This window comes from Colias croceus, chromosome 27 (assembly GCF_905220415.1).
Source record: "Colias croceus chromosome 27, ilColCroc2.1".
Lineage (NCBI taxonomy): Eukaryota > Metazoa > Arthropoda > Insecta > Lepidoptera > Pieridae > Colias > Colias croceus.
Window position 1 is genome coordinate 6,785,325 of NC_059563.1, and position 27,668 is coordinate 6,812,992.

The 27,668-nt window shown below is 32.1% G+C and overlaps 1 protein-coding gene across 10 annotated transcripts in view; it reads right to left on the bottom strand.

Annotated features, from left to right (window-relative positions):
- LOC123703740 (hemicentin-1-like) overlaps nucleotides 1-27,668 on the bottom strand; it is a 321,559-nt gene that overhangs the window by 52,850 nt on the left and 241,041 nt on the right. For all 10 annotated transcript variants that reach the window (XM_045651847.1, XM_045651851.1, XM_045651849.1 and 7 more), the window contains exon 5: nucleotides 8,422-8,568. In XM_045651847.1, coding sequence (XP_045507803.1) covers nucleotides 8,422-8,568 — 147 coding nt within the window. The remainder of the gene's footprint in view (nucleotides 1-8,421; nucleotides 8,569-27,668) is intronic.

Here is a 27,668-nt window from a genome sequence, read left to right on the forward strand (position 1 = left end):
GTGATGAGGAAATAATTTCCAATTACGACGTATTTAGCTGAAAGGGGACCGAATGTTTTCATATTATAATATCAGGAAATGAGTTTTATTACATGCATACATACATACATACATACATGAATCAAACATGGAAATCCATATAAATGAATGAAATTAAAGTCCCTGTAAGTAAAAAAATATCATTTAAATTGTTTTCTGTCTGTTTGTTTCTAATTTTCACGTTTATGTATTTAATTTCATATTTTACCAGCATAAAAAAGAATAAAGTTTCCTACAAGCTCTTCGTAAAAGTTTACTGAAAGTGAAATAAATCGTGTTTTAAATCCGTTAAAAGTATCACTCTAAGATTTACCACAGCAACCTCATCTTCAATATTGATATTCAAGATACACCGAAGTTAGTGTTAGTACTAAGTTATGTAAAATAAACAGCAAGTATTCAAGTTTGATTAATTGTCACTTGAAGTTAGACAGGGTCGAAATTGCTGGTTTTGATTAGATAAATTCTGAATATAGTGTAGTTCTGAGTTGAGACTTTTAAAAGATATTGACACTAATTTTTAATACAATATATTATTATGTATGTTTTATGTGAGTCGACGTTTTTATCAGAAAATTATGTAAATATTACCCAAAATTCTATTAGTATTGAATCTTTAAGTATTTCATACCTCTATCTTTTAATTACTTAATTATTTATCTATACTAATATTATAAAGCTGAAGAGTTTGTTTGTTTAAACGCCCTAATCTCGGGTCCGATTTGAAAATTCTTTTTGTGTTAGATGTCATTTATCGAGGAAGGTTATATATCATCACCCAATGACCAACAGGAGCGGAGCTAGTTACATATATGACTAATAAATTTATAATGTTCAATATTATATAAATAAGCTATAACTTATTTTACTAAAATTCCATATATATATCACAAAATTCATACATATCCCCAGAGCTTGCGTGAAAATGTGACAGACAGACGGCAAGGAATTTATAATATTAGCATAGATGTCACATACCTGACGTCACTTGACATGCGAGAAGATATTTATATTTATTTCAAATATGCATTGGTATTTCTATACATAAAATATATATTTCTAACGCAATAAGATCTTAAAGTTTATATTCAAGTACTTACATAATATATACATAACAGTTGCTATTAAAAACCGAGAAAAACCAATTAAATCCACACACACGAAGAAAGAGTAAGTAGACAAGTTTTTTTATTTCTATTCATGTCTTGAAGAACTGTAAATTGTAATCGCTATATATTATAAAAATGAATCCATATTTCCCTTGGTCACGGATTCACGTGCGAACAGCTGGACCGATTTCGATAATTTTTTTATTGTTGTGATCGTTATAGTCGGGAAAACGATCTTATGAACGTAAACTTATTCTTGTTGCGAGAAGCATCTTATGAAGGAAAAATTAGGAAATTTTCGCAAAAAAAAAGAAAACTTAACGGCCTTATTAACTTCGCGTGAAGACAGGACAAAGTCTAGCGGGACAGCTAGTTAAAATAATAAAATCTGTAGACAAATAATCTATTTTAATTAATCACACATTCATATACCTTACCTATTACAGTATTATATATTCCTATTACATTCATGCATTATATACATAAAGGGGCCCAAGATTCATCCCTGTGGCACACCATATTTTACATAACAAGCATTAAGCTATCACTTAAGTGCTGTACTCGAAGCAATTTTCCGGGGCCGCTCGATAAATTGCGAGAGTCTAGCTAATAAGTGGCAAGATAGTGCGGCTAGTGATGTAGTGTGTATGTATCGATAGATTTTTAAATAATTTTAATTTGTATGATATTGCGTTAATGGTTGACATATTATATTTAAATTTAAAAAACAGTGTATTGTTGAACTTAGCTCTCGTGAAGTAATAATAAAACAAATTCAAATTTTATATTTAAAATACAAATTCAAATATACAAGGTAAGTAATAAAACAATATTCTAAAAATATGATACTGTTCTCAAATGATAAAGCTTCAAAATAATCAATATAATATTATGTAAACTAGTTTTTCATATGTTCGATCTTGAAATTTTAGTAGCAAATTTCTTGTAAATATTTTTTAAATGTTATAAAGTAAAAAATAGATCATGACGGGAGATTCGAACCCACGTCTGTCTACATCCAACGTTTTTAAGACTCGTTTTTACGGATTTGATTTCTTTAAATTATACTATAAAGTAGTTAGTAGTTCTTATTAAAAAACCTGACATCTAGTTTTATTTTATAGTATACTAGCTGTGCCGCGCGGTTTCACCCGCGTGGCTCCGCTCCTGTTGGTCTTAGCGTGATAATAATATATTATAGCCTATATTACTCGTGGATAACGTACCTTTCCAATAGTAAAGAATTTTTAAAATCGGTCCAGTAGTTTATGAGCCTATTCATAACAATCAAACAAACAAAGTTTTCCTCTTTATAATATTAGTGTAGATATAATATACTTATACTTACTATAAAATATAAATCTTACTCCAACACGAATACATTTAGAATTGACTGCATCACATCAGTGTTAGAAAAGGAAATATACTTTCATGAATATTAAAATGCACTATGCTTACAGAAACGGCGCTTAGTCATGGCTATAAAAAATGGCGCAATATATTATATGGAGGCAATTTGACATACTTAGCGACCGCAAGATTATGAGCGGTGAAAAATCGCAGTCGAGTTATGTAACTACCAGATATTTTTTATATACTTATCATAATTAACTAATGTAGCTTAACATTAGGAGGAAAGATTTGATTGTTTGTTTGTTAATGATTTAAAAAGAACCTCACAACTCAATATATTTTATCGAAAGCAAATTAGAAAGAGAGATTAGATCTAGTATATCTTTAAAACTAACATAAGCTGCATTTTTTATACCGAATCGAACCAGGCGAAGCCGGAGCAAGCGGCTAGTAAATCAAATAAAATGTACTATTAAACTCAAACTGCTATTCATGATACTTTTCAAGTGCTTTTCATATAAATTGCATTTCATAAAGTAATTTAAATTACAATAAATGTTTGCTTATCTTTTACAAAATGAATATAGGTTGTTCTGATATTTTAGTGATTGTGTAACTATAATAATACTTACCATTTAATTCAGTGTGTATTCAATTTAATTGAATCTGTTTTACTTGAATATGAAAAAATATTTTAACACATTAATCTAGTAATACATTATCTGTGACAAGGACGAACTGAAAATTCATTTCATTATTTTTAAGCCACATTATTATTTATACATTTTACAAAAAGAATTATTTTAAAAGCATACTTTGAATAGGCTTTATATTTACGATAGTAAAGACTGTTTTATTTTAAACTTATTCATTCTTAGATAATGTTTATATTTTAATATTGTTTTGACTTTACGTTCTAAAATAGACATTCACAATGTTTTGTATTCTATTCTTTCCCTATCTTCTATGTACTTCATTCTTCTTCATTCTTATACGTAAACGTGGTTCCGTTTACATTCAATGCGTTTATTAAATGTTAGCCCTTCGCCCGCGGCTTTGTCCCTTTTTCAAGAACCATGCTATCCATTGATAAAAACAGTATGAAAACTTGTATATTAGATTTGACAGACAGATGCGACGGACGATTATTTTTTATAATAATAATATGTAGTCAAGTATTTAAAATTTCGATGTTAGAATATTTTTTTCTTGCATTTTACATTTACAATGTTTATTATCGTTTATCGATACTACAGCACATCACTAGCCAAGGAAATTTTCCCAGCAAGCAATATGAAGGGTCGATAGAGCTCACGATGGACACCGCACTAGTGATAAATGAGTTACCTGTAACGTGTGGGTTTTGTTTCAGCGCCATTTTGCGATACTAGTTGAAACACACGGGTTTTATCGTCTTATGTATTACTAGTTATGCCCCGCAGTTTTACCTGCATTGTTCCATTCCTATTAATGTCAACGTGATGATATATAGTCTAAGACCTTCCTCTAAAATATGAAAATAAGAATATTATTTCGCTGTTAAATACTCAAGGATATATATTATTATATCCAATTCGAAGCGTGGTTCCTGAGATTAGCGCAAGCAAACAGACAAACTTTCAGCTTAACAATACTAGTATAGATTTTGTTTAGGGTACAAAATGTAATTTTTTACAGAAACTATAAACGTTCTTGTTGGGAACTATTGAAATTTAACTTGGCACTATGGGTACATATTGTAATTGCCTTAAAGATTATAAAAATAATATAGAAGACTAGGTTTCCGCCCGCGGCTTCGCCCGCGCAGTCAAAGAAAAACCCGCATAGTTCCCGTTCCCGTGGGATTTCCGGGATTGCGTCATTTTCCCGGGATAAAAAGTAGCCTATGTCTTTTCTCGGGTACCAAAATATCTCCATACCAAATTTCCTGAAAATTGGTCAGTAGTTTAGGCGTGATTGAGTAACAGACAGACAGACAGAGTTACTTTCGCATTTATAATATTAGTATGGATTTGATATGATGTTTTGAATGGTGGTAAATGTAAGTGGATAAACTTAAAAACTGCAAAGGGCTTTGATAACTCCACTGATAGAAATTTACTTATACATAGTAATATAGTGTTTCCTACCCTACTATGTATTTAAAAAAAAAACAAATTTTAAAGTGAGTGATTTTAGGAATAGAAATTTATATAGAAAAGCTATGTCGCGATAAAATGAAGAGCTTGCGAGCGAAGTCAGCCGCAAAGCAAGTATATATGTAATATACTAAAGGAAAGCGTAAACTTTGAAAAGGTTTTAAAATTTTTAATTCACATTAAAAGCTTCCGGAATTACGGTATTCAGATTTAAAAAGATATTTTATTTGCGAAAAGTTAATTAGGTTGAAGGTTCTAGAATCTTGAATATTATAAAAGGGGAAAACCCATATGGGTCACGGAATTTAGTGTTTATGGGGCACATGAATGAGTTAATAAAACTAAATATTTGCTAGAATTACTGGAACAATTTTGTTATCTCTTGCCTAAATAGTTATTTTAAATTGTTTCGGATTTAACAACATTTATAAAAAATACATTTTTTAAATATATTATACTGGGACCTGCGTGATTTGAATATTTCTTTATATACGAAATTATACGAATGTATACGAAATTCCGGAACAATAACAAAAAACTATTGATCTATCAGTTTGCAAATCAATAGCTGTTTTCCTTCCAAAATATTCGCGAATAATAGAAATGTTTTCCACAAATGTAAAGATTATCTTATATTATATCGCGTTTAAAATCTAAATATTATTTTCTCTCCTTTTCTTTCAAATCCTTTATATATAACTAGCTGCGCTCCGCGGTTTTACCCGCGTGGCTCCGCTTCTGTAGGTCTTAGCGTGATGATACATAGCCTATAGCCTTCCTCGAGAAATGGCTTATCCAACACCGAAGGAATTTTTCAAATCGGACCAGTAGTTCTTGAGATTAGCGCGTTCAAACAAACAAACAAACTGTTCAGCTTTATAATATTAGTATAGATATAATGAATACCTCAACAAAAATGCGTATTAAACAAATTTTATATTATAATATTATGTTTCCATAATTTTCTTAATGCAACCCAAACGCGGATTTCTGCTGAATAGCAATAAAACGAACATTTGAAGCTAAAAAATAATATTTTTTCATTAAAAATTAATCCAGTTTCAGGTATTAAAGATTTCGTTCAGTTATCTAAGAGCCGTAATTATCCTTATTAATTTGGCGATATGAAGCAACGCTAATGAAAATTTATTTCTTTGAGGATCTTAAAAAATTAGTAAATTATTCCGTCTCACGGGAGTTTTAAATTATCGGGACATTTTAATTACCATTTCGTTTAGCTTTAAATGCTTTTTTGATCAGTTTTTGAAAAATATCAAAATAATGTGAAAGGTAGGATGCGATGTAAAATGCATTGCAACTTTAAACTTTAGCTTATGAATAAGCTGTAGCATATCATAGCAATATTATATACATAGCAATACTACAGGTCAACCCCGGCTTCGCCCGTGGTACATATTTCGCAATAAAAGGTAGCCTATGTCCTTTCTCGGGTTTCAAAATATCTCCATACCAAATTTCATGCAAATTGGTTCAGTAGTTTAGGCGTGCTTGAGTAACAGACAGACAGACAGAGTTACTTTCGCATTTATAATATTAGTATGGATTACGTATCCATTTGTCTCAAAAATTAGTACTACACCAATTCCCAGTTAGTTTTTCAATTTACAAACATAATATTTTTCAATAATATTTTTGTGGCAACCCTATCTAAATTTAGCGACTAGTAATATCCATTTTTCCCAAGCGGCAGCCCTACATCTGGTCTCAAATTTTAATATGATTTAGGAGCAATAACTCTGAATTAAGTTCGTATTTTTTGTCGGATTATCATAATTATATGGAAATCGGTTCTTGGGAAGTGTGGAGAGATTAATGACATTTTATATTGCTAAGTATCCCGGAAAAATGAAAATGGCATTGGTAACATCTTTTGGGAGTTTATAAAAGTGGAGCAGCATTTATTCAAGTCACTTTTACTCTTATGTAGCTTGATGTAGGAAAGATGGTTGTGTTGCTGTATGTTGGTTATATGAATGAGATTTTTTTTGCGTTTGTTAGTCGATCAAGTGGATACTGCGGTAGCGATTTTGATTGAATTTTGTTTGCAAATGCGTATTAGTAAAATTTATAAGGAATATAGCTTTAATATCTATTATAATTATTTTAAAGTTTGTTTAATCGTGCTAATCTCGGTAATTACAGGACCTATTTAAAAATTATTTCACTGTTGGATATGTTCGTGATCCCAAAGCCTGTAGGCTATAAATGTCCCACGAGCGAAGCCGGGGCGGATTGCTAGTATTAATACACTTGTGTCTATATGCCACTCATATTATAAACATGGAAATTTGTTAGTAGATACGTATATTTGTTACTCTTTCACGCAAAACCAGATCGGATTTATGATATTTGGTACATAGTTAGGAGCTAGCGCGCAAGAGCAACTTTTGTCTCGGCAACTATTTTGTCTCTCCCATCAATTCTATGGGCCAGTAAGAAAGTGCGCGCACGTAGCGACGCAACTTCCTATAGAGTTGATGGGAGAGAAAATAGTTTCGGAGACAAAAGTTGCTCTTGCGCGCTAGCTCTTATCGTCTGAATTAGCATATAGGCTACTTTTAGCGAGTGTAGCCGCGTGCTCCAGCTAGTATTCTATACATTTAATAATTCAACACCATCCAGCTCATATAAATTGCAATAAGCTACACGTAAACAGTTTTACAACCTGTATTCTAGGTCACAGTTTATAGCGCACTAAAATGTAGTCTAGATTCAAAGCTAAGCGTTTCCTAAAAATGTAGCTGACGTGTTACTTTTAGTTACGTTTATAGTGAAGTACTTTGTCGAGGTGTTTGTGACTTGTGTGAAACGGATGAACCGATTTTGATTGATTTTTGTAAAAAAATTGTTGAATATTTTTAGCACAGATTCATGGTCAAGGGAGTTTATTTTTGAATATCTACTATTATCCCGACTTTTATTAAATGGTAAACTTGTTTGGATGATTTGTTAATAATTACTGCAAAAATTTATTTTGATCCTATGAAGATGAAAATTGGCATGGTTAAGTTCCAACTTATATTATTCTAGTGGTCCGCCCCGGCTTCGCCTGTGGTACATATTTCGCAATAAAAGGTAGCCTATGTCCTTTCTCGGGTATCAAAATATCTCCACACCAAATTTCATGCAAATTGGTTCAGTAGTTTAGGCGTGATTGAGTAGGTAACAGACAGACAGACAGAGTTACTTTCGCATTTATAATATTAGTATGGATTTATATGCATTCTACACTTTTCGAGTGAAATCACGTGCTTTAGCTAGTAAATTAGTAATAATAATTGGAGTTGAGATAACCTCTTTTCGCGGTCGGTTAATAAAACGGATAAAAATAAATCTTCCTGATTTAGTTTGAGGATTCCTAAACGTTTATGTCACATAAAGTTGGATGGGGGTTGTAAAGTTCGGAACACTCAAACTTACTCAAACTCAACGGTTGCTTTAATCAATATAAATTTTACAGGTTTTGAGTTCTGACTATAAAGCTTGTGTTACTAATTAGTAATTAGTATATTCTTCTTCTCCATAGATACTGCTTTCCGAATCGATGGTAAATGTTAAAAATATGTAATGACGTTTCAAAAGTGCTTCTAGAAGAAGTCTAATTGAATAAATAAATGTTTCCTCGATGAATGGGCTATCTAACACCGAAAGAATTTTTCAAATCTTAATAGAAGTTCCTGAGATTAGCGCGTTCAAACAAACAAACTCTTTAGCTTTATAATATAAGTATAGATTTATTATTATCTATATTTTATACTAACCTCTAACATCCAGCTTCACTCTCCTAAGTACGGGTGTATCCAACGCCGCCGACGACACGTTACATACAAGCTCGCCGCCCAACTCCGCCCGCGTTACCGTCATCGGTAGCACGTGTTTCACTACCGATTGTTCTGTGATTGTTTGTGCTGGAACAAAAATTAAGTGTTAATAATAAAAAAGAGCGTATGAGCACACGTGGCCGAAGTGAAACTTCTTTTCAAAGATACCAAAATCGTCGCCTCACTCCATGACATGACGGTATTTCCATGACGCGATCTTGAAATTTTACCCACGAAGCGCCTAAAGAAGTATCACTTCAAAAATAACAATTGAAAAGTTATCTAATTATGCATAACTTCACAAATTACAATACGATTACGTCAAATTGTAGTTGTGTGTGAATGAGAGTTGTATGTGTGTGTGTGTGTCTATGTGCGTGTCTGTGTATGAGGCAGAAGATGTGTGTGTTATATTAAAAAGTTATTGAGTCTGAAGAAAACCGCTTATTTACGTTATAATTATGGTAATATTTTTATTAAAATGATGTAAAAATCAAATGTATCATTTCTACTTTCAAAAATGTAAATAATGCAATGGAGTAAAAATCTAGTAGCGCTAGAATTCCCGGCTATCTTACAAAAATAATAACAAACAGTGCATATTAAATATATATAACAAGTTATCCAATTAGTTAACAGTGGAATCTCAGTCAATAAGTCAAGATAACGATTTGCAAACGAGCCGAAACTAAGGGGATGACTCCGCAGAATTTCGGCTGACGTGTGCTATGACAGCTCAACATTTTGTTAAGTTATTTGTATGGTAAAGTTTGTATTAGCATGATGTGTAAATGTGTATACTCATTGTATACTGTATGTTCTTTTTATTAATGTAAAAAGTATACTTGTGTTAAAAAAATTGTAGTAATCGGTACGGAATAATAAAAAAGTACAGTTTCGTCCTTCTAGCTTTCGCGTGATTTCAGAATTGAAAATATAATCTACATAATATTAGTAAAATATAGTAACAGATATTAATGTAGGCAATGATTTAGGTAAATGTATACAGTCATTTCAATAAAATTAGAGTTTTTTTTAATAAAACAATTGATTCTAAAGGAAACAATATTTAAAGTAGTTAGTTAACTACAATCAAATTAATTCAGCAATTTTGTCCGTAATATTAATAAGGATCATTCCATACATACGGATGTATAATATAAGCAGAACTAATACGTTTACGTTGAGAAATCACGCGCCATATTGGAAAATTTGAAACAAACAAAATTGGATATAAAATAAATGGATGAAGATAGTTTCATATTTCCCTCTAAAATGATGAATGTTCTTCAAGGAGAACGGAAATTAAACCTTATTTTGTGCTTTTAAAGCACCTGGATGATATATGTCCTGCGTTTAGGTTTCATTTATTATAGTTTAGTGACAGACTCATTAGTCCCCTGGATCCTAGGGTCTTTAGGGACGTTTCTAGTTTGCTAATTAATTGTTTTTTGTTTTGTTCACTTGACATGTGTGTTGTAGTTTTACGTGAAGCTGTATGTGATTTCGTTAGAGTGCCAATATTACCTTAGACCTTTCTACGTCTACTACTGGTACCTAGTAAATAAAAACATTGAAGGTATATGTCTCTTGAATTGTGTACGCTAACTTATAGTAGAATGGCATACTTCGCCATTTTCTATTATAATAATTTAATATAACTAATTGAATCAGTGGTTAATGTTTGGTTTTCTGTATTTTGATGATTCTAAAGCGTTTCTTATTGATTTCTGGTTGAATAAATAGGTAAGTGTTTTTCATTCCATCCTCATGTAATTTTCCATATATTACAATAGACCTAAATTGTGAAGAGCCTGTATTTCTACAGTAATCTCGGAACAAATAATATCAAAAGGTCTCTTTCGTGTCACATTTGTCCCTTGAAGCCTTACAAAAGATCGTACACCTTTCTCATGGCTAGAGTATCAAATAAACAAGATAAGACACTGTATTTTACATCAAAAACAATTAGGTATGTAAAAATTGTGAAGCGACGAAAAATATTTTACCGTAGTTTAGAAACAGTAATTGTAATAATATTAGTCGGTCTGTCAGGACACAGAAGGCTGATCACATACGTGTCCGTAAAAAAAATGTAAAATGTATGTGGTACATGGCTAGTAAGAATTTTATATTAAAATTCATCTCCTTTATTCAACTCTCTTAAATGTTAAAAAATAAAATTATTTACCATTTAATAATCATGTATGTATGTACAAAATTACCTTTTATATACATATTTGAAGAGACAATTACAATCTTACATAAATAACGTGTATACTCAAACAAACATTTGAACAAATACGACCCTTTAACGCCCATGAGGCTGTATAATTAGAGTTTGAGACACGCAAATAATTATATAATTACGAACAAACTTGAGTTATTAACCAAATTACGTACCTATTAAAAAAAATATTTTTCCCAAATGTATTAAATTTGTATTTAATTTCATTTAAGTCGTTTGTACCGAGATTGACACGATTTAATATAATAAATCCGAAAGTAATTGAACAACTGAACTGATTTTGATGAAATTTGTAATAAAGAAAAGACATAGGCTACTCAAGAAAACTGGAATGATTTCTGTGAAATTGATGATGAAAAAAGATGCGGCTTTCTCGCAAAAAATAAAGAACAAGCAAGCGAAACCGCGGGCTGACAGCTATATTTAAATTGTAACGAAAATAAAAAATACACGAAAGATCGATAAACATCACTTAAATAAAAGCTTTTGATAAGAGTTACAACGTCTTCAAAGTAATATTCGGTTGATTTAAAAATAATGAAGGCTTCATCCAAAAACTGCTGAGTCGATTCCCGAGATTAAAACAAAAACCTTCCAAGTTAAATAAAATATAAACAGAAAATAGTGATGTTCGTCCGCCCGTAAAGATTTATCGATTGATTTATTTTCGGCGATTTTGATTAACGGTGCAAAATAAAGCAAGACCTGACCCGAACCTTTTCTAATCTGATGCGATAAGAGTGTAGTGTTGTGGAAACATCGATATATGTATAGTGAGCTGTCGATTTTTTGATTGTTCGAAGTATATTAGCAAATCAGATTTTTATTTAGTAGGGACCGTAATTTTGGAATAATGAATTTTCATGTGAAAACTAAAAACATCAACGAATAAAATTATAAATAGGTGTATTGGTTTAGAATTATCATAATTATACATAATCAAATAAAATAGTGTATTTTAGCTACGCGAAAGTATTATTGTCTAGTAACACAATTTTCTGAATTATAACATATAGTATATTTCTATCTACCTATATAATATGGTAATTGTGTTTAGTACCTAATACTTTTCTTATGTATATGTCGTGGTCATATCGTAGATTTGATCATTTCATGATATGAGTGGCCATTTCACGAAATGGTCGCATATCGTGAAATGGCCAACATAGTTTGATCAGATCGTTAAATCGTCAACGTTTCACGATTTGGTCATCCACATTTGGCCAGATCGTATAAAATATAAAGAGTCCATAAAATATTTAAAAATTTCAGAATAACTATATTCTAAAAACTTGTTTAATGTCATTTAAGTTAGTGCCGCGGTAGCGGCCGGCGAATGCCAGAAGCGAATCGTTTTTGCAATAGAAAACAATTAGGTTAGGTTAGGTTACACTTTGATAAACAACGCACGAGCCGAGCGAGCAAAGCGAGCGTGCCGCGGCAGCGGCTGGCGAGGGCCAGAAGCGGATCGCTTTTTAAAAAACAAACAATTATAATAATATAGTAGTAGTAGTAAATTATTTTATTTAAGTCGCATTTTTTCTTAAATACGAATATATGGAAAATGTGGATATCTTATATATATCCACATTTTCCATAGTACTCGTACCTCTTCGTCGTAAATTCTTTGCTATGACTTTCTTCATAATATTGTTATTAAACGAATTATGAAGTTTTTAACTGCGAATAATTTAATTTTCGCCAGCGGCCGCCATCTTATCACATAAACAGAGAGCTTGCAGCGCCTCTATTAACGATTAATGTAACTATTTTACGATATGATCAAATAATTTTGGTCATTTCATGAAAAAACCGTGCGTTAATTGGCCATATCGTGAAACGATTTCTTATCATTGATCTGCCCAAACCACATCATGATGTGGCCAAACTAAATTGGCCATTTCACGATATGCGACCATTTCGTGAAATGGCCACTCATATCATGAAATGATCAAATCTACGATATGACCACGACATATATTTACAGCGTTGTTAATATCAAATAATATTTGTGTTACAGCTGAATAATTCAGAAAGAAATTCTTCCTTTTATATAATATTCAACGTAAAGTGTTTCAAAATATAAAATGAAATAACTTCAATATTTCACTAGAAACTCGAAACAAATCCATAAACAAGCGGACATAAAACAGAACCGTATCAAACGGAACAAAGCTATAACACATGAAAAATTTAAACACGTGGAAGCGATAACAATTCTATCGATATATTTTATCGACTACCGAACTGCACTAGAGCGTAAAACGGAAAATCTAAGTCAATGAAGTGAAAATTTGTTCGCATCTGTTACCCATAGCACAAGGATTCATGAAATATGTATACTTAGCTTGGAGAAACAGCATTGTATTAAATGTATTCTTAAAAGATTGCCGAATACAATCTTATATTGCCTTTCTGTATCTTTTGGTACGTGTGAAAAATAAATTTTATTTAGGTTGCAATGTTACTGCTTCGATAGCGAACCAATGTTTGATGATTTTAATTTATATTTACGTATCTATAAGTTAATATTATAACACTTTTCTATCAAGCGTATTAGATATTTCAACTAGTTTAAAAATCAAAATAATAATTATTTAGTATCTATATTTTGTTTAAATGGATTACGAACGATTTATTGTTTTGTATGAAAGTTAACTTTTCCATTTATATATGTAAATATGATCAATGATCATGAAATAAGGAGAATTTTTGATGTTAACTACTTAAAAGTTAATTGTATTTCTATTTCATATAGCAAGTAATAAGTAATCGTAATAAAACCTATTACCTACATAATTACTTACTAGCTGCGCTTCGCGGTTTCACCCATGTAGCTCGGTTCCTGTTGGTCTTAGCGTAATCTGATACTAATATTATAAAGGTGAAGAGTTTGTTTGTTTGTTTGTTTGAACGCGCTAATCTCAAGAACTACTGGTCCGATTTGAAAAATTATTTCGGCGTTAAATAGCCCATTTATCGAGGAAGGCTATAGGCTGTATATCATCACGCTAAGACGAACAGGAGCGGAGCAATAGGCGTGAAACCGCAGGGCACAGCTAGTGATATAATATAGCCTATACTCTATAGCCTTCCTCGATAAATGGGCTATCTAACACTGAAATAATTTTTCATATCGAACCAGTAGTTTCTAAGATTAGCGCGTTCAAACAAACAAACTTCAGCTTTACAACAAAACACAGTACATACTACAATATTAATATTGTAATACTGTGATAATAGTATAGATAAGTAATAGCAAAAATACCTATTACCTATAATTACTTATTAGACTCGTTCACGTCTAGAAGAGACAATATCTTCTGTAGGATTTGTTCTAATTCGATTTATTTCGGTTCGAGAAGCGAAGTAATTGATACCTATGTCGCCAATAATGTTGTTTATTTCCGAAAAAATCTACTGCGTAATAGAAATACGTTTATTTCATATGAATTGGAATATATGAAATATGTTATTGCGTGTAATATTCTGAAAATGTGTTTACGTGTGTTTTTATAAGGTTTTTATATATCGATAAATTTATGATAATAATATATAAAAATTGTAAAATTTATAAGGTACTGTAAATGTTGTTGTATTGTTTTAATTCATCTCAGTTAATGAAAATTATTGGGTTTCTACTAAATTTAAAATAATAATATATACCTATGCAATTTTGTTAGTAACTGTGTTATAGATACATTATTATGTACATTCTATTTTATTGAATTAGGTCTACATTTTCCACGTAATCTACCTGTGGTTAAAATTCCAACCAAATCGATCTATTTTTGCATAATACTTTCCTAAACATACATTTAAAAGCCACAATGCTCTCGAAGATTCAAAATAAACATAATATTTATTTATGTCGCTCGAAATGAAATTCCTTGTTGAATGGAGACGTAGAGGATTGTGAGAGTCACGCCCTGTTGGTATATGCTTGGATGGTGGTATGCGGAAGAGAAGCAATTTTTAATTATTTATTTAAAGTGCTAATATGTGTAATGTACCTAGGTGTAATAGAGAAGATAAGTTTTTGTTTTGTTATATTTTTGAGTGGTGGTGATTGTTTTCAAAAGGGAAGACATTTTTATTTACGTTTTTATTCGATGAAATAAGTGGTGGTATTGGCCGGAAAATATAATTTCTAATTTCGTAATATAGACAAAAAATTTGTAGGTATTTTAATTTAGAAAATTCAATTAAAATAATTCCATAAGGTATATTGGTGATATTATATTATTATATTTTAGGCATGTACCATTACATCAAACTGTTTTTGAAATAAACACATCTTAAAATATAACTTCTATTGTATAATAATGTTTTTGTAACGCTTCAATTATTAATAAGTAATAACAATTCGTTTATTAATTTATCAAACGACTAAGTTATATATTTTAGCTTATGTGTCAATAACAACTCGACGTCAAGTTATTAGCAATTAATTCCAATACGAAATACCTTAATAAAATAGTTAATTACTGTAGTAAATAATTAGTAAGTGTTGTTAAGTAAATAATTAGAAAACACTTCATTAGATAAATTCCTCTTTTCTTTATTAATAACAATTCTTAAGGCAACTCTTAACATAATATTAAAAAGATGGTCAGATAATAACTTTCTAATTGTTGAAGTCCCGTATCCTCTTGTGGCAGATGCATTATATTATATCTGATTCACCCATCGATTTTCTTTACGGAAAAGTAAGTGATCAGCCCCCCTAGCCAAGTGGCTTTCTGTTAGCGTAGCGTTCAATAGAATAGACTACGAATGTATGAGATTGACGTAAGCTGAAGATAAACGTATCTACCGCTCTGGCTAGGGGGGCAGCCTTCTGTCCGACACAAAATTTTTTTTTAATCGTTATTCAAACCAGGAATCAAATGCAAGACCACTAGATATTTCGTTTTTTTTTCATTTCTTTCATGCGAACCACTATACCAAAGAGGCTTCTAATTAATACCTAAATTAATAACCTAAATAAAGATTTATAATTAAAAGAAGTACAATTTGTCAAAATCAAGTTAAAGCACACAACATGGCAAAGTTGTTTAGTTCGCCAACTTCATAGATTTCAAAGCGAAGCATGAAGTATTTTATCTAACTTTGGGAACACCTGCTGAACTATCGGTTCAAATTTAATTAATGAAATTACCGTAAGTTTCGCTCCATATTCATTAATATTGAATCATATATAAGTTATTAATATATTAGTTAATGTTCGTTGATTGTATGATTTCCCTTACATTATGTAATATGTTTTCGATCGATTATTTCATTCGTATGATTTTTCTATTATATATTCTTTATTTGTTTTTGTATTTGTTTTGAGAATGTTCCCTCGACAAAATGATGTGCCACATTTTTTCGTTGTTCCCGTATCACAATGCGAATTTGTAAAATGTGTGTTACATTGCGATACGTGCAGTGGAACGCGAAACACTCTACCATCGAACGTCTCTTGTACAGGTGGTTACGTTACGTTATTACGTTTTAAAGCAGTTATAGCTCTGTCTTTATACCACAATGGAATAAGTACTGCTTTAAGAATTATATTATTATATACAATATTGACAGCGTATTTATAGACTATTTCAATGTTACATAAAGCCGTCCAGCAAGAACAGTCGAACGGTACCAGAGAAGCAAGTTTACGCGTCTTATTGCGAAAAATCTTCAGTTTCCACAGCGATTCATTTTAAATTCAATGATTCCGAAACCTCTTAAGTTTAAACTTTGTTTGCTTGAATATTTCTCAAATGAAATATGTTGGACGTGCCCATATTGCTTTTGTGATTGTGTTTGCTTTATTTTAAGCTAGATATTTTACCGCGGTTTCGGTTGATGACCTTTTGAATTCTACAAATTTTAATATTATATTGTAAATAAACAGCTGATGAATATTTCCAAACCCAATCTATCTTTATGTTCATGTTCATCAAATTTTTATCAAATTTTAGCAAACAAAGCACAAAATATGTTTCACAAGAATATGTGTGCGAGTTGACAAAATTCCTGCTATGTATAATAATATTATTTTATTATTGGTGTAAGATTTAATAAAATTAATGTCTAATTTACTTTATCTCTTTATTTTAATTTCATTTATTCATCATCATTTACCTATTTATTTTACCTACAAATACTACTAGAATAACATACATTAATTATAGACATACAATATACACACTAAGGTAAGATAGCTAGCGCAAACAGCCGGTTTCACTTGCATATCACTGGTTTGAAACTACGTAATTGCGTTCTGGACTAAGCGCTTTGTCGTGAGATTCTAAGTGGGGTGGTACAAGGGATACGATGTAGCGATTTTGTTATTAAATTATTTATCAAGATATTTATTAAACAGGCTAATATATATTAGGAAATATATTGTAATACTGTAATAATATGTTACGGCAAGTGGGTAAAAAGTTATATAAAAGCAGTTAAACATAATATTTTGCTGTCTTTTAAACTACAGTTTGTAATAAAAATAGGTAACGTGGAACTAGGTATAGGTAGTTTTAATTTAATCGTGTACGAGAATAGAGAGCAAACAATGGAGTTTCTTGCCGGTTCTTCTCCTTATATACTGCTTTCCGAATCAGTGGTAATTGTTAAAAATATGCATTGACGATTCGAAAGTGCTTCTAAAAGAAGTCTAATTGGAAAAATAATTGTTTGAGTTTTAATTTGAAGGGAAATAATATATACTTACAGACCAATAAATTTCACGTTTATTTCTATGTTGGTTACGATTTAAACACTAAAACTTAATTCGAATTATTGATTTAAAAACAATTTAAACCATGACACAACATTATCATTAAACCTGCGTTTAACTATCAGTTAAAATAATATATAAATTACATCATATTTTGTACCACAACTGAAACTTAGCAACATTTTAGCAATGTTGACCGAGTCTAAGGAGTTATCTTAGGTTCATAGTTATTGTGGTCGTGTCACTCGTTAAACTGGACTGATTTAAATCTAGCTTTAGTATTCACTTCTAGATATTATTATTGAGAAAATTTAAACCAGACTCCTTATGTATAATAATATTATGCTTAGAGAAGGATTTAATTTTTGAACGTTTGTAAAGAATAAATACAAACTACTCTTACGAAGAGAATTATCAGCAATAGACATCTAAAATATTATTCCCGTGTTATTACTCAGTAATATTTTTTTTTATTTATTTTTCTTTTAAGCAAAATTGTTGTACGAAGTAAGACCGTGGAAAATGTAATACCATCCTACTAATATGCGAATGCGAAAGTTTGTATGGATGTATTGATGTATGGATGTTTGTTACTCTTTCACGTAAAAACTACTAAACCGATTACAATGAAATTTAGTACACATATAGAGGGTAACTTGGATTAACACATAGGATAGTTTTTATCCCGGAAATCCCACTGGAACGGGAACTATGCGGGTTTTCCTTTGCAAACGCGGGCGAAGCCGCGGGCGGCTTAATTAAAACATCAAAGCATTAATTTAATGAAGTATTTTAATTGGGTGTGATCTAATTCCCTCGGATGCAGAAGGCTAAAGATATATGAAAGAGTTGTTTTTTATTATATTATGTAAATCTTCTCTATCACAAGAAGCTCTTTAAATAGAATAAATTGTGTTTTAATGTTATTTTAACTAACTAGTTATTCTTCGAATATATTATAAGAATAACTATTCCGCATGGTTTTATTTGCAAAAAGTCTCCTGTTTGATTCTAGATTTTCAATTATTTCCATTCCAAATTTTATTTTTTTCAGTTGTGCGGTTTAGTGGAAGCGTACCTAACAAACAGACAGACTTACATATTGAAAATAATATTAATATAATATTAACCTAACATTAATAGTAAATTTATAAACAGTACGAAAGCACCTACTGCACATTTTAAAGAACTCTAAATCAAGTCACTTACATATTAAATAATTATTAGAAATTACGACTATCCAAGACCTAATTAGAACTAGTTTTAATCCAGTATTTCACATTTCCACAGGGACTAAACTCAAGTGTCCTTAAATTTAGTCTTTAATTAAAACAGTTCATTAAATATAACGTTTTCACTCGTGTTTGGAATATTGTGGTTTTTGCAAGCGAGAAATATCATAATTTGATGCAATATTTTAAAGTGTTACTTGTATTGTTTTCGCGTATCTAAATGTTATAATAGTAGTAGTGTAGGACTAATTTTTGATAAGAGCGTACTTAATGTTATTTTATTTTATTGATTTATTTTTAGTAAAAATTGCTAATACAGTAAGCTTTAAAACTAAACACAAACATGACTATCATATAATTTCATTACCATAAAAATCTTATCCTTAACCTTAATAGGCTAAATTAACGAATTTGTAAAGCGACCTTCAAACAAAACAAAAAGTTGTTCAAACTGAAACGCATATGTGGTATTTAATCCATCTAATCGTGCAAACACCAAGAACCGATAAATAAAAAACAAAAAAACAAAACCGATTGTTTATTGTGTTAAGGTTCAAATTAGCTCAGCAGAGGGATATTGAAGAAAAATACGTGTATTCACTTTGACTGTTTATTTCATACTGGATTTACATTCATCGTTTCTATCAATACACAACAAAAATTCAATTAATGTAAAATTCTCCCGAACATACCGGCGGCCAAAAACAATAGTTTTTTATACAGTAGTAAAATCAACATGAACTACATCCTTCCTCTATGACATGAACTCATCTAATAACATTCAAATAAATTTATACAACAACTGTAAATAACATATTAGTGGACTGTAAATTTTTAAATAACAATTGTATATAAATGTAAACCAAATAAACTAAAAATGTTGGCAACGCTATCAATTTGTATAATGGCCGTTTAAACTCATGATTACCCTGGCACTGTACTGTTACCACACGGACATGGTTGTCTGCCCCGGGATGTAGATCCTTCACTCGTCCCATTAGCCATCTAGCGGGAGGCATATTATCCTCTTTAATAACAAATCGATTGACTCGCATTGCTGGTAGCGGACCCATGAACTGGCTCTTCACTTTAGCCTTGTCTATAATGCATATCTTACAATTGCGAATACATTGCTTTACTGCCGACTTCACTCCAATCACCCAATATTTAGTTCTAATGTAAGTTAACATTAGTTGTATGCCACCATGGAGCGTTTTTGTATGTGCTTCGTTAACTAACAACCTTGTAATGTATTGATGACTCGGTATTATAATAGGATGTTTAGTTGTATCTGACAGCATTCTGCAACCGGCCCCCTACTCTCAAAATTCCTCTTTCGTCTATGAATGGAGCTAGTGTTATAAGTGTACTTCGTTTCTTCACTCTTCCTTCTTTCTTTAGCGCTTCTATATCCTTTTCATAAACCAAGTTTTGATAATATCTTATGCATTCTTCTAATATGTATTCCATTTCATGTGATGTTAAATAATGATGTGTTTGTTTTGTCCGTTTCTTACGAAATCTTCTACAATATGCGAGTACCCGTTTCATTCTTGACATAGTGGGAAATCTCTCCCAAATTGGCTTTTCTTCTATAATAACATTACATTTTAGCTTCTTCATTTCTAAATCTATTTTTGGAACATCACATCTCTCAAGTTGAAGGTTTGTTTGTTGTAACCAAACCGGTCCCATCCACCAAATCTCAGAATCTACTAGATCACATGCGTCAATGCCTCTGGTTGCAATATCTGCAGGATTCTCGGCAGATTTGACGTGTCTCCAACATTCATTATCCAAGACTCGTGTTATACCTCCAACCCGATTTGCAACAAAAGTCTTCAAGTGAATCGGTTGACATTGTAACCATGAAAGTACAACCATTGAATCCGTCCAGGCGAATATTCTATTTTTAGGTATCTTTAGCACCTCCACAAGATCTTCAATCAGCTCCGCTAGTAGGGCTGCAGCGCAAAGTTCCAATCTTGGTACTGATATTTGCTTCAATGGTGCAACCTTGGTTCGTGATGCAAGTATAGTTACATGTATTTTGTCATCATGAAAAACTCTCAGATATGTTACAGCAGCATAAGCTTGAGCAGATGCATCTGCAAAACCGTGCAATTCAACTTTGTCATTATCAAGTGTAGTTTTTAACCAGCGTGGTATCTTGAGGTTTTGCAAATGTGTAAGTTGTTCTCTGTATCTTATCCACTCTTCGCGTAAATCCGGAGTTAGTTGATCGTCCCATCCTAGGCTACATAACCATAATCTTTGTATTAAAATCTTCGCAGTAACAATTACAGGCGAAAGCCACCCAAAAGGATCAAAAAGTCGAGCCACATCAGATAGAATTGTCCTCTTTGTTACAGGAAGCTTCATTTCTGGTAAGTTGACTGATACTTTGAATGCATCATCCTTTCTATCCCATGTTAATCCGAGAATTCTTATTACATCATCTAACTTTATATTTATCTTGTCCCTTGCATCAATATCATTTCTTTGTAAATAGTTCAATACTTCTTCTGAATTACTAGACCATTTCTGCATTTGAAACCCTCCTTTAGCTAATATTTCTGTTATTTCTTTACACATGTTCCTTGTCTTCTCAATATTTTCATTTCCTGTCATGAGGTCATCCATATAGAAAGCCCTTTTAATAACAGCAGTGTCCGTATAATTATGCACCTCATCATCTGCTAATTGTATTAAAGTTCGCACAGCCAAATAAGGAGCTGCTGCTGTACCAAAGGTTACAGTTGTTAGGTCATATTCTTCAATTTGATCATGAGGATTATCTCGCCATAAGATGCGTTGTAAAGGTGTATGTTTAGCAGTCATGTTGATCATTCTATACATCTTAACGATGTCCCCCACAACACATATCTTATGCATTCGCCACGCTATAATTAAACTTCTGAGGTCTGGCTGTAACACAGGTCCAATCATCATACAATCATTTAATGAATAGCCATTAGAACCTTTAGCCGATGCATCAAAGACGACTCGTACCTTCGTCGTTTCTTTGTCATCACGTATTACTGCATGATGCGGCAGATAAATAGCATTATCGTTATTGACATTCTTTACCTGTTTCATGTGACCCATTGCCTTGTATTCATGTATAACCTTTGTATATTCTATTTTCAACTTCTTATCTCTTTCGAATTTCTTTTCTAGTTGTGTAAATCTTCTCATAGCTTGCTCTTTTGTTTTTCCACATAATTTAATCGTGTCTTCTATACTTTGTTTTAACGGTAAATGTACTTCATATCGTCCTGTTGAATCTCTTCTTGTTGTATTCTTGTAAATCTCCTCACATAGTTCTTCTTCTTTTGTTTGAATCTTCTTCTTTTTGTAGACATCTGTTTCTATTTCCCAGAACCTTCTAAGTAAATCATTATCTTCTTCAACCATCCTTGTTATATGTAGTGTTATTATATTGTGTTTGTTATCCATAATCTTTTCATCTCTTCGACCTGATATAATCCATCCCAAACGTGTTTTCTGCACCACTAACCCATCTGACAATTTTACCAATCCTTCTTCTATAATTTTGCAATAGACATCCGCTCCCAACAACATGTCAATTCTTCCTGGTGTATGATAGGTAGGGTCAGCCAATGGTAACATTTGGAGCTCTGAACAGTTCGTCTTGATGTGTGTTGAGGGCAAACTTGTTGAAATAGTCTTAAGAATGTAAGCCCTGACTTCAATACTATCATCTTCTTTTTTCCATCGTGACGAAACTGCGAGATCGACCAGATGTTGTATTTGTATACGATTTCCTTCTCCCACTCCTGAGACTACACCGTTGATTTTGGATTTTGTACAACCCAAAAGTGCCGCTGCTCTCGCAGAAACGAATGTGGCCTCTGATCCCTGATCAATTAAAGCACGAAGCATGTGTGTGTAACCGTTCTTCGCTTTAACCATAACTTGTGCTGTCGCTAACAATACTTGTTGATCGGGTTGTTCTCTAGAGAAGTGTGCTGTTGTGATGTTTTGTTCTGGTTGTGGTTGTTCATCTTCGTCCGTATGCGTCAGTCTAACCTTATGTAAAAGTGAATGATGTTTTCTTCCGCAAACTCGACATGTTTTCCTTTGTTTACATTGATATACATTATGATTCGGTTGAAGGCAATTGTAACATAAATAATTCTTCTTCACAAACTCTTGTCGCGCATCAACCGACTGATTCACAAATTCCTTGCAGTTGAATATGTAGTGCTCACCCTTGCAATATGTACATAATACCGGTGAAACATGAACTCGTGGTGTTTGATAAATATCCCGGCGGCCGTCTTCGACTGTGGCGTGATGTGACTTATATGTTGAAGGTTTCTCCCTAGTAGATGTTGTTACTGGCGTGACAAGTTCAAGTGTACGAAACTTAGCTTCAAGAAACTTCTTCAGTTCTGACCATGTAGATAGTTCATCACTTCCATCCTTGTGTGTAAGTTCCTCCCAGTCCTTTAACGACTCTGTATCCAACTTCTGCCCCACCAGAAATATTATTATAGGATCCCAAGAATCGGTGTTAATATTCAAATTATTAAGGCTCTGTATGCACTCTGTTGTTGTATCTAATATCGCTTTAATTTGACTTGCAGACTGGTTCACTACTTTCTTTTGGTTAAATAATCTTTTTAAAATAGAAGTAACAATCATCTTTTTGTTTCCAAAACGGCCCTTTAATGTATCCCACGCTTGTTTATAATTCGACCCGGTAATAGGTATATTTCTTAACAACATCTCGGCTTCACCACAAACACTTGTTTTTAAATAATGTAATTTCTGTACATCCCCTAATGAAGTGTCATGAACGAGCGCTTTAAATAAATCTTGATAAGAGGGCCAGTCTTCATATCTTCCCGAAAAAGTTGGCAATTGTATCCTGGGTAACTTAGAAACCGATTGTTGACCTTCTACGCATGCTATTGACATATCACACGGCGGAGCGGGTTGATTCGGTTGTTTCAATTTAATTAATAAATCCCGTAAGTCGGCTTCTAAGTTTAGATACAAATCTTCATATAAGTAATATTCTTCGTTCAGGAAGTATGTCAATACTCCCTTCTGTTCCCGTGGCGTACACTTAACAAGACCGTTGTGAGCTTGCTTAAACGATGCCCAATACTCTTCTATTGTTTGCAATCGCGCTGTGATGTAACCTTCTGTTAATCGCTGCTTAGGACACTTCTTTAAATTAGTTTGTGTTTTTTGTAAAGTGCTAGCTAAGTCTTCCAATGTGCTTAAATATCCACTTTGTTCCATAGTAGGCGGCGACATTTTTTATATTCGTAAATAGTAAGTAAAATCTTCCAATAATCAATCTTCACAAATGTTATAAAAACGTAATTATCCAATTCTAACTTGTTTACAGCAATTCCGATGCAAAGAACACCTGCGTTATCTAAGGAATGTGTCGTCTTTTGTCTTCGCTGGTCGAGCTCGCTAATCCCTCCGTTCAATATAATCCGGCATCGATGGTCCATATGTTTATTGTGTTAAGGTTCAAATTAGCTCAGCAGAGGGATATTGAAGAAAAATACGTGTATTCACTTTGACTGTTTATTTCATACTGGATTTACATTCATCGTTTCTATCAATACACAACAAAAATTCAATTAATGTAAAATTCTCCCGAACACCGATCAATCAGCCATCGCTATGACGGGATAACACGATCAAACTCGCCCATTAAATTTGAATTTCAATCGAGATCCGAATGACAGACACAGCGGTGTCCAACATGTATTTCATTCTACCAATTTTTTTTATTACTAATATTATCTATGCGAAAGTAACTCTGTACGTCTTTCGGTCTGTCTGTCTGTTTCCCTTCTTCACGCCTAACCACTGTACCGATTTGGATGTAATTTTTTAATTTCAAAAGGACACCCTCGTTATCATATTATAGGTTATAATAATATAATAATGTATAAGTATTCCAACCTAACTAATCAGTATTTTGAAGTTAAGAAATTGTTTATTTTGTACTAATCATATCAAATATTTAAAAGTAAAAACCATCATAAAACTTTTCATCATTTGTCACTTTTTAATTTATATTACAAACTTTGAGAGCCACTAAAAATAATAACAAGGGACACACTGACTTTATTTTTCATCTGTGCTGTCATTAGATTGGCGCCAAAAATGAACTTTGACAGTTATGACGTTTGATTTGAAAGTTTTTTTTTACGGATTAGATACTTTTCCACAGATTATTTTAGTTTTTATGACTATTAAACTGTTCATATTGCTATTTTAATAATGTTGAAGTTTATAATGAGTGAAGTCTTTAAATTTTTAATCACGTAAGTACGTTTTTTTTTTAATTATATTATTAAATTAATAATACAAGAAGAGATTATTGATTTTGTGTATTTTAGTACTATTCTAATAAAAATGTTTGATTTTTAATAATTACGAGTTCTGATTAGGTACATTATGCTTAAAATAGTGACAAATCACATTTTATACCATACAATTTACTACTTAAACATTTAATTAATATTCACGATAAATTATAAAACCTTTTATAGTTAAAACGAGTGTAACAATTCCAAAATAATACAGCCACTTTTAATGTCACCCAACTCTCTATACCTATATATTCCGATCAATTCGATACCTTTTATTTTAGCTTCATTCTATTGTATTGGAATTCTACACAATTTTTCCTTTCCCATTTCAGCCAATGTTTGAAATTCGTTACTTTCATGCAATTTTTGTGCTTTTTGGGGTTCCGTAGCCAAAGGTAAAACGGGACCCTGTTACTGAGACTTCGATGTCTCTGTCCGCGCGTCTGTACCAAGGCTGTCATTATATTATAAAATTTACTGTGATAGTAAGATAGTTCAAATTTTTAAATATATTTCTGTTGCCGCTATAACAAGAAAATTTTAAACAAGGTTAAGCAAGGGTCGGTGTGGTCATAAATTGGATGGATGAATTTTTTGGAGAACATGCGAATGTACGGAACCCTTGGTATCGCGAGTCCGACTCGCGCTTGACCGATTTTTTCTATAAAGTAAACTAAGTGAAAAATATTCGGACGTTTGATGTGAATCAGATGTGTGACAGTTCATTCCATACATTGAATTTCTTTTTCAAAATGGCCGCCGTAGTTACGTGACAAAACATGAATTCGTCTGAGTGGGTTTTTGTATTTATTACTAGCGCTTTTTCATACGGTTTGATGTAAATATCGTTGGTTTTAGAGAAGCTGTTTGGAGTTTAGTTAATAATATAATGCGAACGGTTTTTGGACAATATCTCATTGAAGAGCATTTTTATTTGAGAGGATCCATTTTTTTATTAAATATCTTTGCTTTAACGAGTAGGATTACATTATTTCTGATTTAAATAAAGGTAGGTATGTAATGACTAACGAGAAAGAAAATAAGATGATATGTCAACGCTATAAATTCGTATAAGGCTGGTTTCAGAGCTTGACCGACCGTCAGTGCGTACCGTCGGTCCTGACGATACGCATCAACAATTGTATGACTATGACACTAACGCTGGTTGCAGAGCTAGACTGACCGTCAGTGCGTACCGTCGGTCCTGACGATACGCATCAACAATTGTATGACTTTACACTAATGCGCATGACAATACGCGTGCGTATGATCAGTCTAGCTATGAAAGGTTTTATGAATTTCCATACATATGACAAGCGCGACTGACGTACGCACTGACGGTCGGTCAAGCTCTGAAACCAGCCTAATGCGCATGACAATACGCGTGCGTATGGTCGGTCTAGCTATGAAAGGTTTTATGAATTTCCATACATATTATGACAAGCGCGACTGACGTACGCACTGACGGTCGGTCTAGCTCTGCAACGATAACTAGAAGAGAATTTGGAAAAAGTTTTACAGTAAAACTCTGATAACTTTTGAATAGTCAAAACTAAAACATACATTTACGACGATTCAAAAGCGTGTTAAAAGAAACCTTACTTACGCAACAAAATACATGCTATTACTGGTTTCATCTAAAAATTCCTATCAATTAGTGTCGAGCCCGTATATAGACTGATGAATGCAAACAGAAGAACTCACTCCGATATTCATGTCCCAATTGATTTGATAGATTCATGCTAAAACTGTCTATCTGAATTTCTGATATCTATGCTAAAATAAGCAAACTATTGCTATACTAGTTGATTGACCCTGGTTCACTCGGAATAGAAAAAATATATATGTTATAGTCTATGTTAATCGGTAAAGATGTACAATATGTATATAATGGTAAAATATTTTTTTGATTGGTCGAGTAGTTTTCGAGTTAAATCGTGGCAAACAAACAATAGAATCAAATCTTTCCTTCTGTTCCGCTTTTATAACGGCATATTATCTATGTGTATGTATATCTGTGGCTCCTGTTTAGCTGTGGATTTATCGTAGTAGCTAAAATTACAAAATATAAATTTATACAATATACGAGTAAATTATGCGTGTTTCAATTATCCATTCCTTATTTTATTAACGTCTTTTACAAAACACGAATTTAATTCCCAGCCCTTTCGTAAAAATAAAATAAAAATTTGCCAAACTAGATTCAATAAAGGGCCTAGACTTTTACTGACATAGGCCATATTTCAGGCACGAAATTTCATTGTAGAAAATTTTGAAGACCCTTTTGAATTTCAAATTAACGTATAAAATGCAGATTTTCCTTTGACGATACGTTCATTATCAAAGACGGGTTCAGGTGGGCCTATTTGTAATGTATTATCATTTTAGGGTTCTTTGGGAGAATTTAATGAATTCAAAATAAGACAATTTTGAAAGAAATCTTATTTAAATGTGAATATAAGAAAAATCCAGGTATTTACAACAAATGCAATCAAGATTCTCAAGTTTCATATTATAATTATTACTATAAGAAATATAAGTAGGTTTCGAAAAAATAAGTTGTATTTTCAATATTCCCAACATAATTCACTTAATAAAGACAAATCTAA